Source organism: Diadema antillarum, unplaced genomic scaffold (genome assembly GCF_040938485.1).
Source record: "Diadema antillarum isolate AM-2024a unplaced genomic scaffold, OU_Dant_1.0 seq00000565_RagTag, whole genome shotgun sequence".
Taxonomy (NCBI): domain Eukaryota; kingdom Metazoa; phylum Echinodermata; class Echinoidea; order Diadematoida; family Diadematidae; genus Diadema; species Diadema antillarum.
This window is the reverse complement of record NW_027271504.1, coordinates 118668-132500: the sequence shown is the minus strand read 5'-3', so window position 1 is coordinate 132500 and position 13833 is coordinate 118668. Positions and strand designations below refer to the sequence as shown.

The following is a 13833-nucleotide window of genomic DNA, read 5'->3' as shown; positions in this document are numbered from 1 at the left end:
AGTAGGTCTACTATATACAGAATATCTCTTTCATTTTCTATTTCATTCTGTCTTTTATACATCAGACGCCGCAGCCGGTGCCAGCAATGACTGGGGCTACGTACCGTACGTTGCTGGTAACGATAAGAGGTTGGGAGGTCTCGGTGCCAAGTATACTTACGTAGTTGAGCTCCGAGATACCGGGGAATATGGTTTCTTGCTTCCGGAGGACCAAATCCTCGAAACGGTGGAAGAGAACTACGCGGGCATGAAAGCAATGGCGAACTTCATCATTGCTCAAGAGGGCATATAACATCTAAATCCATCTCGTCTAGCGTGATATTAAGTAAATATCAGTAATTCAAGGTTGTGATGTGCCGGTAGTCGATTTAATACAGTGATGCAATAAGCACCGCGGCATTCAATATACAAAATCCCACCCTCTTGCAGAAATTTACACCAGTAAAATTTGTAAAATATCCAAGCATCCGCAGTTCCCTTCCCACTATCCCTATGCCAGGAAAGCCTAAATCAAGAGCCCACATGTCTAGCAGTGCCATTATAATGAACACCCTCAAGGAAATTTGCGAAATGTTTCTTTAAAAAAAAAATGAACCACACTGCGCTGAGTGAGGGAAAGAACGAAAAGAATATCATTTTCAAATTGCTTCGGCCCATTACATAATCTTAGTGATGTATAAAAGCCTACTAATGAGACTTGCTGTTCTGCCTTTAGCATACAACAAATTCGGGCATACCGAGTCTATTTCCCCTTCTTCTCCTTCATCTTTCTTTCTCTTCTCCTCCTCCTGCTCCAGCTCCTCCATTTATTCTTCGCTTCATATCGGTCTCCCTCTATTGTGAATAGTATTAAATTCTGTAATGACACTTTTGGCAGTGATTAGAAGAATATAAATATACTGTGAGCTCTGCATCAAGAACGCCAATATACTTTACTTCATACACGCGTCTGATTTATATTAACACAGACCGGAAGATGGGCCCTTCAGTGATTGGGAACTATAGTCTATATCCATTTACCTGCATTACCTATGATGACACCCAGTGACGTCAAAGACTTGTAGAAGGCCATTCAAAGGATCTATTTCTGAGCCTGATGAGTTCCAAGTGATGGCTTAGAAATTAGATAATAAAAGAAAAGAAAAAGAAAAAGAGAAGAAGCTGAGGCCAACGTTATGGTATGCTAATTCGCGTCGTCGTATATCTTATTCCTTTGATAAAATTCAAACAGAATGATGATAGATCGTCAGCTGAACTTTGCCGCCCTTTGAATGGGGGGGGGGGGGGGAACAGTAGTGGGAAGTTTTGAACAGATTATAAATTATGATTGCTTATTTCAGAATAACGTTACACAGGGACAGAATACGCAAGGGAAATGATGATAGGAGCTTAAACTGAATAAAGACAAAGAACTCAAAATATTACGCAACGTTGTCTATGCCCTTTTACTCCATTTCAGTGGTCAATGCAAGTGTAATAGTTGTGTGCTCACGTGTTTCTGTGTGGGTGTAGTGACGTATATAGGATAACACACACACACACACACACACACACACACATGCATATCATATATATATATATATATATATATATATATACATATATAACATAATCATACAAACATATGTTTATATATATATATATATATATATATAATGTACGTGTGTGTGTTTGTGTGGGAGTGTATAGATAATATAGAAAAACGAGAATTAAATGTATTCGGAAAAAAAACGGTATGATGGTATTCTTTTCAATACTCGGGGAAATTCAACGATTTATATCTGTTTGTGTAGCAGGTTTTACTGCGTTTATTTCGTAAGAGATTTGAACAACAGTAACATGAAATGTAAATGACACAGTAATCAAATGATGAACGAACGAATAATACTGTGTACATAGATGTTTTTATATTCAATACAAAACCTCTTGATAACAAATAGATACAACTTTGATTAAGTCAGAAGGGGAACATAATGATAAGCAACAAATTACTTGAAGCAACAGCAGTCAAAAGATACAGACGTATACCGATATGGATGTTGATGATTCAGTAAATAATGTCAGTAAAATAGAAAAATTTCCACTTTATCTGTTATGAATGAAAATTGCATACGTTTATACGTAAGTCTGTGAGAGTGAATTGTACAGGCCTACTGGTGCAGTTTGTATATTACTGTGAAATTAGACTCAGAGAGGGATTTGTTTGGTTTAAAATGAAAAGATGAGAAAGCACAATCACGTCTTGACATTCAAATCAATGATTTATTTAGAAATAGTATTATTATTGATAATAACAATCATGATATTTTGATGTAATTTCTTATATATATGTATATATATATATATAGTGCTATAGCTACTTACAAACTACTCGCATACCTAGCATTTGGATTTGCAATCCGAATCCTGGTAAGCATTACATGAAAGGTCTGAACACATATCATAGTGAAACTTCACCTGTGTTAAAGTTGTCTTCAACAGCTATAGATTACAACAGGTGATTTACAATGAAAAGAAAGCAATTCAAAGGAATATGATAAAGATAGTTAAAAAACCGATCAGGAACAAAAACGAAGCAAAAAAAACACACCATTTTCAAATTTCAGATATATTTCACATTGAAATATCGGTTGTAGTGACATCATGGTGACGCAACATCCTATATAAATCGTAAAAGTGATCTGCAAATTTATATTAATACCAACTTTTGCTTGTTTCGCTATTTATCATTGCTTGAGAATACAACAGTTTAATCGTTTCACGAATATTTCAGCTCGTTTGGGAAAAGTAGTGAAAGTACCTTGGAGCAGGCGATTGGTCTTTACAGGTGGAAACTACCCCTTCAAGGCCCATGGTGGGGGGGGGGGGGAGCACATATTGTGCCCCCCATATAACTTATCTATTATATGATGTATGACCGTCATATTTGGCACATGAGTAGAGCAACTCATACTCTACATGACCCAACGTTTGAAATTTCTCAAGAACATCCACTAAGGGCGCTATTTACCAAAATATAAAGAAATATTTAGGAAATACGCTAATATCATGTTTTTTCTTAATATTTCTTTATCCCCAGTATACATGATTTTATTTTATATCAATTATTTTTATATTTACCAAAAAGGAAAAGCAAGTCAACCTCTACTGTTTGTTACAGTTGAAATTTCTCAAGGTCAACATGTGGGGGCGCTATTCAATACAATATAAAGAAATATATGAAACCTATGATGTATTGCTTGAAATGGTACATATATTGGTATCACATTTCATATTTCAAAAATATGGAAATTTTGATTTTGCAAATTGATAATATGATAAACAAATGATATTACAGGCAAAGCTTGTGTGATAATAACACAAAATAAAAGGGTAGTCTTTGGAAATGCTGTATTTTTTATTATTTCTATTATGTCTATTGTTTGATGATTATGTCATATAGAAATAAAGGAAATAATAAGAAGAACATTTCGGGGCAATTCAAAACCATAATCACTTCACATCTAGGTCCTCCAGAAAATTACAGCCAAGAAAACCCCCATTTCATCCATTATTATATAGCTAACTGAAATTGGAACAGAAAATCATGCAAAATCTGACAAACATGGTTGTCAGTTTACTGTTGCCATGGCAACCAGCAATATCGGACATGGCTAAATTATATATCAAAATGTTTGGAATAAGATTTCAGGAAAAGTCACCAACTTTGGTTGAAATCGTGTAAAGGGTGTGGGAGTGGCAAATGAAAAATTATGGTAAGAGGGCACAATGTGCCCCCCCCCCCTTGGGCTTTATAGGGTTAAAAAATAATGCTGCCATGATATAAAATAACCAAGGTCCATCTATACATATGATAACTTAGATATCAAGGAAGTGTAATGCAATCCAAGTTTCACGTCGATTTGAAGAAACAGAGTAAAACCAAATAAAACATTCGTGAAAATCGGACGTGAAAAAAAAAAAGATAGTTTACATAAAATACCTGAGTTTACCGAATAATGGTATTAATCATTCTCATACCATCACCTAACATGTTCAGACTCTATTGACAAAAAAGGCAAACTTTAATATCAAAAATAGAAACTTATTCTGGTCAGTATAAGTATAACAACAAGCCATTCCACATAATACTCAGCAGTGCTGGATGATTGCAATATAAAAATAATTTTATTACCAGGGTTAACAGTAATTTGTTTCTGTTTGTACAATATACAAATGTAAGACTTGTAGCTACTAGTAATATCACTGTTTCTTGAAAGGGTGTGAAACATCACGACAGCCGAATTATAAACTACTTGAGCTAGTACCATACATAGTATTGTCTGTTACACTTTACTCAATTTATCAAATGAAATTGAACTGCAACTTAAAGGGACATTCCAGACGATTTTCATAATTTCACATCATGTAGTACATAAATCGACAACTCCATGTATAGATTTGTGGAATTTACTGTGGTTCTTTAGCAGAGAAACAATACTTTGAAAAACCTTAAACAAATTATACTGAACAAGGATGATGACATAGGAGGTTCACATATTTCAGAAATGTAGCAGTGTAATTCCATTGCAATACCGCTTGCTTGCGAGTTCACCTGTGTATAATCTATGCATGCCTTCTTCTTTTGTTCTGCTTCCTTGAGCCCAACTCATACATTCTTATGGTGACTCTGCCATGTCATCATCCTTGTTCATTGCAATTTGTTCTAAATTTTGAAAATATTCTTATTCTTCATCCCAATTATCACAAATTTTGAAACTCTGTCCTCAGTAGAACTAATTTATAGTTGTTCAAATGTAAAAATCTGAAAATCATCCGGAGGTCTCCTTTAAAAAGAGTCACAAACATGACAAACCTCACATGAGCGATATCGCACTCGATTTTATCGCGAAAAACCGTCACGTGATGGCGCTCTTCAACTTTACAGGCTTAGAAATGTCCCTGAGCTTCTTTGTACTATTCAGTCTATAATAAATGGAGAGTTTGAGTCTTGTGTCAAGTTAAGATCATTTTTGTCAATTTGAGATATTTGCGATTAAACCTCCTCAAAGAAAAGAAAATATCTAGAAGCTATGGATTCTTTTTATCATACCTTCAAGAATGATCCTTGTTTTGCAAAAAGTGAGGCGCCATTGGAAAGGTTTTATTTTTGCTTTATTATTGATGATTAAATGTTTTAAAATGCCGCTTAACACATTTTTGCGATTGAACTCTTCATAATCATCTATCCAAGGCTCAACATTAGCGGTGGCCCGGTTATGGTGGGATACGGGACCACCAGAAAGAGACGTCGGGCCATTACTTCAAAGAAATCGGATAATTTCTGGTGGCGCGATTGGGCCACCAGAAATATATGAGTGCTTACACTTTTTTACGGTTGTTTTTCTCATCCAGAATAGGGAAGAAAAGCTCGCTGCTTAGTGTTTGATAACTACACGCATTTCAGCTAGCTGTCGCGACCAGAATTGTCAGGTCGGTGCAAGTCTTAGTGATGGTCTCACTCCGACCCAATGGCTAAATTCGACCTTTTTTCATTCTCTCACAGCCCAATCCATTGGCGATTTTTTTTCTATGCACTGTGAGAGCTTTTGAGTCATTCAGTTTCGCCAATGGGCAGTCAAATTCCAATCATTTTCATTAAAAATTACGTCATGTTTTTCTTTTTTCTTTTTTGAAAAGTTGAGAACTAAACGTGTAATTCTATGTGACTTTTTGTTTCATCCACACACTGTTAAGCAGTAAAAGCAGTATAAACTGGCGATTACTACCCACAATACAAAACATTTTACAGATTACAAAAAGTATAGAAATATACTCAGTAATTTGATTCGTATTTCTCGTAAAACGTATTATTCCGATAAGTTTGATAATCAAAAGGATAACGTAAATGGCTTAAGGGAAACTATATATGAAATAACAGGTAAAAATAATAAGGAAACATCGTCCGTTTTTTATAATGACAACAAAGAACTCACAAACCCTGATGAAATATCTGATGCTTTTAACTCACACTTCGTAAATATTGGCCCCCAATTAGCTTCAAAAATAAAAAACAAACATGTTCATTCAAACTTTACTGAATTTCTTCCACCAAACTGCGACAAATCCCTTTTCTTTACCCCAACAGATGAGGAAGAAATACTGGAGATTGTTAACAGATTAAAGCCAAGTAGATCTAGTGGCCATGATGAAATAAGTGTTTATATTCTGAAGAAAATCATCAAACAAATAACCACACCTTTATCTTACATTTTCAATCTTTCACTGTCTTCTGGAATATGCCCAAACTCATTAAAAATTGCGAAAGTAGTTCCAATTTTCAAAAGAAAAGACGACCCTTCTCTTTTAACAAATTATAGACCAATATCGTTATTACCTAGTATTTCTAAAATTCTGGAAAAAATTATTCATAAACGCCTGTACATTTTTCTTCATGTAAATGACCTACTTATACCTAATCAGTTTGGATTTAGAAAGGGCCATTTCACCGATTTAGCTATAATTCAATTGTTAGATAAGATTACTGAATCTTTTGCAAATAAAAAACACTTTATAGGAATTTTCATGGATTTATCAAAGCCTTTTGATACCGTAGATCATGATATATTAATTTACAAATTAAAAAGATATGGTATTCGTGGTTTAGCACTTTCTTGGATTATTGATTATTTATCCAACAGAAAGCAATATGTACTATTTAAGTCATCTAAATCTCCGAATTCTAATATTGTATGTGGTGTTCCCCAGGGATCAATTCTTGGTCCCCTACTGTTCCTTGTATATATCAATGATGTAATAAATACATCCAAAACTCTTAAATTTATACTTTTTGCGGATGATACTAATATTTTTTACTCCCATGAGAACCTCGAAACACTGTTTAATACTCTGAACACGGAAATAGACAAAGTCTCCCAATGGTTTATATGTAATAAATTATCCCTTAATGTCTCTAAAACAAATTTTATACGTTTCAAACCTACTGCTTCACAGAACATTAACAGCAGTTATGATATTAATATTGATGGATTATCCTTAACTGAAGTAAGATCTACTAAATTTTTAGGAATCACAATTGACTCGAGTTTAACTTGGAACGATCATATTCATAATATCCACACGTCTGTCTCAAGAACTGTAGGAATTTTATATCGACTGAAAAACTTCATTTCTCAAAATTCCCTGACTATTCTATACAATGCATTGATCTTACCACATATCACATACTGCAATATCGTTTGGGGAAACTAGTAGACGGCGAGTTGTCACAATATTGGGGTGTTCTTAAAATTTTCTGTAGATTTTGATTTTTTGTGCCATTTCCCCTATTTTGGGGGTGCTGAACACGAATCCACTTGTTGCCATTTTTCTAACCGACGTCTTCACCCGTTGCCATGGCAACGCATTATTTTCCTTAAAAGAACATGCATTCTTCATTAAAAATCATAAAAACATGATGTAAACACCAAAATATGTCATTATACATCATTTTTAATTAGACTTGAGAAAGAATACAATTTTCAGAATGTCATGGTTACCTTATGCAATGACGGTTACCATGGCAACAACTATTTATAAAGAAAAATCATATTTTTAATGAAAAAGCAAGAAAACATGACAAGATTGAGTGGAATATTTATCATAAATTACTATCTACATTATAAGCTTATTTTTCCACTATGTTAATTTCACATCATTTTCGTTGCTATAGCAACAACATGACAAAAGCTGCCTTTTAAAGAAAAATAAGCATTGCGATTGAAAGAAAATCAAGAATACGTCCATAGATGATACATTTCTGTGAGATTTTTAGTGAGATTTTTTGAGCTATTTCCTTTATTTTGCCGGTGCCAAACACGAATCAACCTATTCCCATATTTCTAAATGACATCTTTAGCCGTTGCCATGGCAACAAATTATTTTCTTTGATATAACATGTATTCTTCATTAAACATCACAAACGCATGCTAAAAACACCAAAATAAGTCAATATAAACATATCACGCTTCAATTAAATTAAAAATCACAATATCCGACTGCCACAGCAACCCCATAGCAATAACGGTTGCCATGGTAACAGCTATTTTTAATAAGAAATGATTTTTTTCGTCAAAAAGCATGAAAAGATGGAAAGTTTGAGTAGCATACTCATTACAAATTGTTATGATAATCATCAGCTTTTTTCACTACGTTCATGCCACATTATTATCGTTGCTATGGCAACAACTTTTTTTCCCTAGAAAGGAGAAGTATCCCATTGAAAGAAAAACTAGATAAATAAATGATCAACTTTTGTTTATTATAATTATATTACAATTCTTTATTGTTACCTTTAAAAGAATGTGTATTCTTTATTAAAAAAATCATAAAAACATGCAGTAAACAACGAAATAAGTCAATCTAAACATCACTTTAATCAAATTAAAAATCACAATTCTTATAACGCCATGGTTACCTCATAGCAAAGATGGTTGCCATGGTAACAACTATTTTAAAGAAAGTAGTGATACTTTCATGAAAAAGCAAGAAAATGTGACAAGATCGGGTGGAATATTGATTACTAACTACTATCATGACTATCACCTCTTTCCCATTATGTTCATTTCACTTCCTTTTCGTTGCTATAGCAACAACATAACAAAAAACTGCTTTTTAAAGAAAAAAATAGGTATTTCAATTAACAGGAAAGTAAGAATGAAGTAAATCCATAGATAATACATTTCTGTAAGAGTTAGATTTTTTGTGTTCTCTCCCTTATTTTGGGAGTGCCGTACACGAATCCACCTGTTGCCATATTTCTAATTGACATCTTTAGCCGTTGCCATGGCAACAAATAATTTTTTTAAAAGAACATGTATTCCTCATTAAACATCATAAAAACTTACTGTAATTTCCAACAGATGTCAATATGAGCATATTTCTCTGATTAAATTAAATATCACAATTTCCAAATATCACAGCTACCTCATAGTGATGACGGTCACCATGGTAACAGCTATTTTTAAAAGAAAATAATGATTTTTTTTAAATAAAAAAGCATGAAATCATGAAAAGATTGATTGAAAAAGTTATTCCATTACCAGTTAGGGTCTAACTATGATTGTCAGCTTTTTTTTTTTACTGTGCTAATCTCACATTATTATCGTTGCTATAGCAAAAACATGAGGAAAACTTTCTTTCATAGAAAGAAGAACTGTTTCATTAAAAAGGAAAGAAAGAATAGAATAAACAAGTGATCAATTTCTGAAAAGTTTAAATCTTTTGTGCTTTTCATCTCTTTTGGGGATGGTGAACAGGAATGCACCTGTGCGTGGTCATTTTTTTAAATGATGTCTTCAGACGTTGCCATGGCAGCAAGTTATTTTCTTTAAAAGAACATGTGTTCTTCTTTAAACATTATGAAAACGTGCTGTTAACACCAAAATGTGTCAAGATAAACATGTCTCTTTAGTTTAGTAAAACATCACGATTTTTCAATTTCATGGTTACCTCATAGCAATGACAGTTGTCATTGTAATAACAATTTATTATGAAAAACATAAAAATGACAAGATTGAGTAACATATTTATAACAAATTACTGTCAGTTCTTTTTTTTTCACTGTAGTCATCCCAATTCGCTCTTGTTGCTATAGAATTAACATGAGAAAACTGCCTTTTAAATAAAAAAAAATTAACGTTAGTCATTAGATAAGGAAGGAAAGAATACACTAAACAAAAAACAAATGAGTAAAAACACAAAAGCTTAGTCAGCTTCCTGAATTTCTGATCACATTGCACCTTTAAAACCTTAAATATCCTTGACAATAGTTAATATTTAACATGGTTGCCATGGAAATGCATCAATTTTTTGTAGAAAAAAAAAACTTCAAGAAAAAAATGTGAAATTATGGCCTAACCTTTGAAGTATTACAAATGAGCAAGACTATAAGCCATCTGTTCACATCATTTCTGTTCCTATATCGCAACAACATGAGGAATAGATTTTTGTTAAAACTATAGATATACCCAGGAAACATGAAATACAAATAATAAGCAATACAAATGTCTAAAAACCTCCCCAAAAGTTCCAATTTTCTCGTCATGATGTACTCTGTTTCATCATTAATGTCTCCAAGACATTTGATCACCTTAAATGACTATGATACCTCCTCTATAGTAATTTCCAACTGATTGCTATAGAACTTTAATCCTTAAAAAAACGTTTTTCTCATATTATTGCTATGGAAACAGAAATGATGTGGAATGAACGTTGTGAAAACGAAAGCTGAGAGTAATTTGTAATGAATATGGTACTCAATCTCGTCATTTTTTCAATTGTTTTTCATTAAAATTTCAGTATTTTCTTTTTAAGAATTGTTACTATGGCAACTGTCATTGCTATGAGGTATCAATGTAATTGTAAAAAAGGATTTTTTTTTTGTTAATTGAGGAAAAATGTATATAATGACATATTTTCGCCTTAACAACATGTTTTTATGATGTTAATGAAAAACACATGTTCTTTCAAAGAAAATAATTTGTTGCCATGGTAACGGCTGAACACATCATTTAGAAAAGTTGCCATAGGTGGATTCCTTTTCAGCATTCCCAAAAGAGTAAAAAAAAAAAGGGCCGAAAAATTAAACTCTACAAAAATTGATTATTTTTATTTATCTAGTTTTTCTTTTACTGGGGTACTTCTCCTTTCTAGGGAAAAAAAGTTGTTGCCATAGCAACGATAATAATGTGGCATGAACGTAGTGAAAAAAGCTGATGATTATCATAGCAATTTGTAATGAGTATGCTACTCAAACTTTTCATCTTTTCATGCTTTTTGATGAAAAAAAAATCATTTTCTTTTAAAAATTAGCTGTTACCATGGCAACCGTTATTGCTATGAGGTTGCTGTGACAGTCGGAAATTGTGACTTTTAATTTGATTGAAGCGTGATACGTTTATATTGACTTATTTTGGTGTTTTTAGCATGCGTTTGTGATGTTTAATGAAGAACACATGTTATTTCTAAGAAAATAATTTGTTGCCATGGCAACGGCTAAAGATGTCATTTAGAAATATGGCAATAGGTCGATTCGTGTTTGGCACCGACAAAATAAAGGAAATAGCTAAAAAATCTCACTATACAGAAATTTATCATCTATGGACGTATTCTTGCTTTTCTTTCAATCGCAATGCTTATTTTTCTTTAAAAGGCAGCTTTTGTCATGCTGTTGCTATAGCAACGAAAATGATGAGAAATTAACAGTGGAAAAAAGAGCTGATAATCTAGATAGTAATTTATGATAAATATTCCACTCAATCTTGTCATGTTTCCTTGCTTTTTCATGAAAAATATGATTTTTCTCTATAAATAGTTGTTGCCATGGTAACCGTCATTTCTATAAGGTAACCATGACATTCTGAAAATTGTATTCTTTCTCAAGTGTAATTATAAGGATTTATAATGACATATTTTGATGTTTACATCATGTTTTTATGATTTTTAATGAAGAATGCATGTTCTTTAAAGGAAAATAATGCGTTGCCATGGCAACGGGTGAAGACGTCGGTTAGAAAAATGGCAACAAGTGGATTCGTGTTCAGCACCCCCAAAATAGGGGAAATAGCACAAAAAATCAAAATCTACAGAAAATTTTAAGAACATTACAACTCGCCGTCTACTAAACTGTGGCTCAACTAAAATTAATCCTATTCTTACCCTCCAAAAACGTGCTGTACGTTTGATTACCAATTCCCGTTACTTACCCCCATCCAATCCCCTATTTCGTCATCTAAAAACATTGAAAATTGAGGATCTTCACACCTTTCAAACTGCTGTTTTTATGTATAAATATACATTTAATTGTCTTCCGAAAATTTTTGATGGCTTCTTCACTCCAAATTCCACCGTTCATTCATATCCAACACGTCAGTCGTCCGATTACCATCTCGAAAACCCCAGAATCATTTTAGCTCAAAAATCATTAAAATATAATGGACCAGATATTTGGAATTCTTTACCCCCTAATTTAAAACAATGTACGTCGTTGAACATTTTCAAACGAGAACTAAAAAACACCCTCATAATCCAGTATACTTCTGACACATAAATATTCATACCACCTGGTCAACAAACACCCTAAACAATGAGTTCACGGCCATAACTGAAGTAACATTCACCTCATCACACTCATACACAAAATAACACTCAACGTACAAACCAAGATTCATCCCAACACAATGCACACCGCACTGCACCGCACGTCCTTCGCACAATAACTTCCCACTCAGTGAGTGGCAAGATTTTCTTTTGTATCTCTTTATTGTGCCCTTCGCACAATTACCCCCCACTCAGTGAGTGGCAAGATTTTCTTTATGTATCTCTTTACCTGGGGCCATCTTCCTCGTCAAGCTTAGCTTATGATGATGGTCCCCTGCATTTCATTTTTATCATTTCCTATTGCTTCCTTTCATATATGATATTCGTTCTTGAAAAAAAGAAAATGTATGTAAGATCCAAACGTTACGAATATTAGCTGTGTAAATGACTATGTAAGTATTTTGTTGATTTGTTGATTTGTATTGATTTTGAGATGCAGAAATAAAAACTGAACTGAACTGAACTGAAAAGTATCATATTTTTTTGTACCTTACATAACTCGAGTTTGTTGTTCTGTAACGCCCCCTTTCTTTCATACATGTCATTATGGGCCTACATGTACCAATACTACAGATTAACTTCATTTTTTACAGTCATGACAGCACAAGTTAGATACAGACATATATCTCAAGAAGACAGAGAAAGAATTACAGGAACATTTAGTGATCATAACCTTGACTTCCTAGAACTGGCCGACACACTCGGAATAAAGCGCTCGACGGCCATATACGGTGGCCACATGCACTATCTTCGGCAGAGCGGACTGGGAGACTCGATAAGTACATGGGGGAAAGAAAGGTGTTGCCAAAATCTCCAAAATAAATACGGAATATGAAATGTAATGATGCTTACAAACCAACTATGATGAAAAAAAAGAAAAGAAAGGAAGAACCAAAGCGTAAACATGTCTGTTAAATTGACTGCAAAAGATGTTAACTTGGATGTTCAAAATTGAATTGAAATGAACGAGCGCAGCATTACGCGATCACGTGACGACATGATTCTAAATTGAATGAACGAATAACGAAATGGTGCTTGTCTTGCGAATTTCAGATGAAAAAGTATTGAAGTTAATTTGAATGCTCCAAAATGAATTTGAATGAAGAGATCATGAAATTGAAAAACCGAACATGTCATTTACGCTAAAGTTTGCTATAAAGTGAATGCAGCGATGATTAAAGAATTGGACTGACAAAAGTGCGAAAAGTGCACTATGTCATACCTGCTCATTTTTTTCATAACTATCATGGTTCATGATAATTTGGATATCTTATGAAAAAGAAATGATTGCAAAATGTATTTCTTAAATGCTTTTCTTTTTTTTTTACTTCTTAGTCACAGTACGGGGTATTTGAAGCTCTTTATCATACCTTCCAATTTTCACATGATTATCAAGTTTATTTGTTGCATTTTGGTACTTCATTAAGGGATTTCATTTTTCATATTTTTCTTTTTTTTCAGTGCCAGCAACTTTAATTGTTGGGCACAAAAAAAGCAAACAAAAAAATATATGATTTTGGTAATCCGATCAAGTTACCAAGAAAAAAAAAATAAGCGTCAAGCCTTGGTCTATTTCACTATATGCGTCTATCTATCTACCTATTTATCTATCTATCTATCTATCTATCTATCTATCTATCTATCTATCTATCTATCATTTTCTTTGTCTCTTTCTTATAGCTATGTTGGAAAGAC

General features: G+C 33.2%; 1 protein-coding gene across 1 annotated transcript in view; it reads left to right on the top strand.

Annotated features, from left to right (window-relative positions):
- LOC139735134 (carboxypeptidase B-like) overlaps positions 1-292 on the top strand; it is a 34849-nt gene extending 34557 nt beyond the window's left edge. The window contains exon 10 of the mRNA XM_071645898.1: positions 66-292. Within this exon, the coding sequence (XP_071501999.1) occupies positions 66-292 (227 nt within the window). The remainder of the gene's footprint in view (positions 1-65) is intronic.
- Positions 293-13833: the final 13541 nt, after the last annotated feature.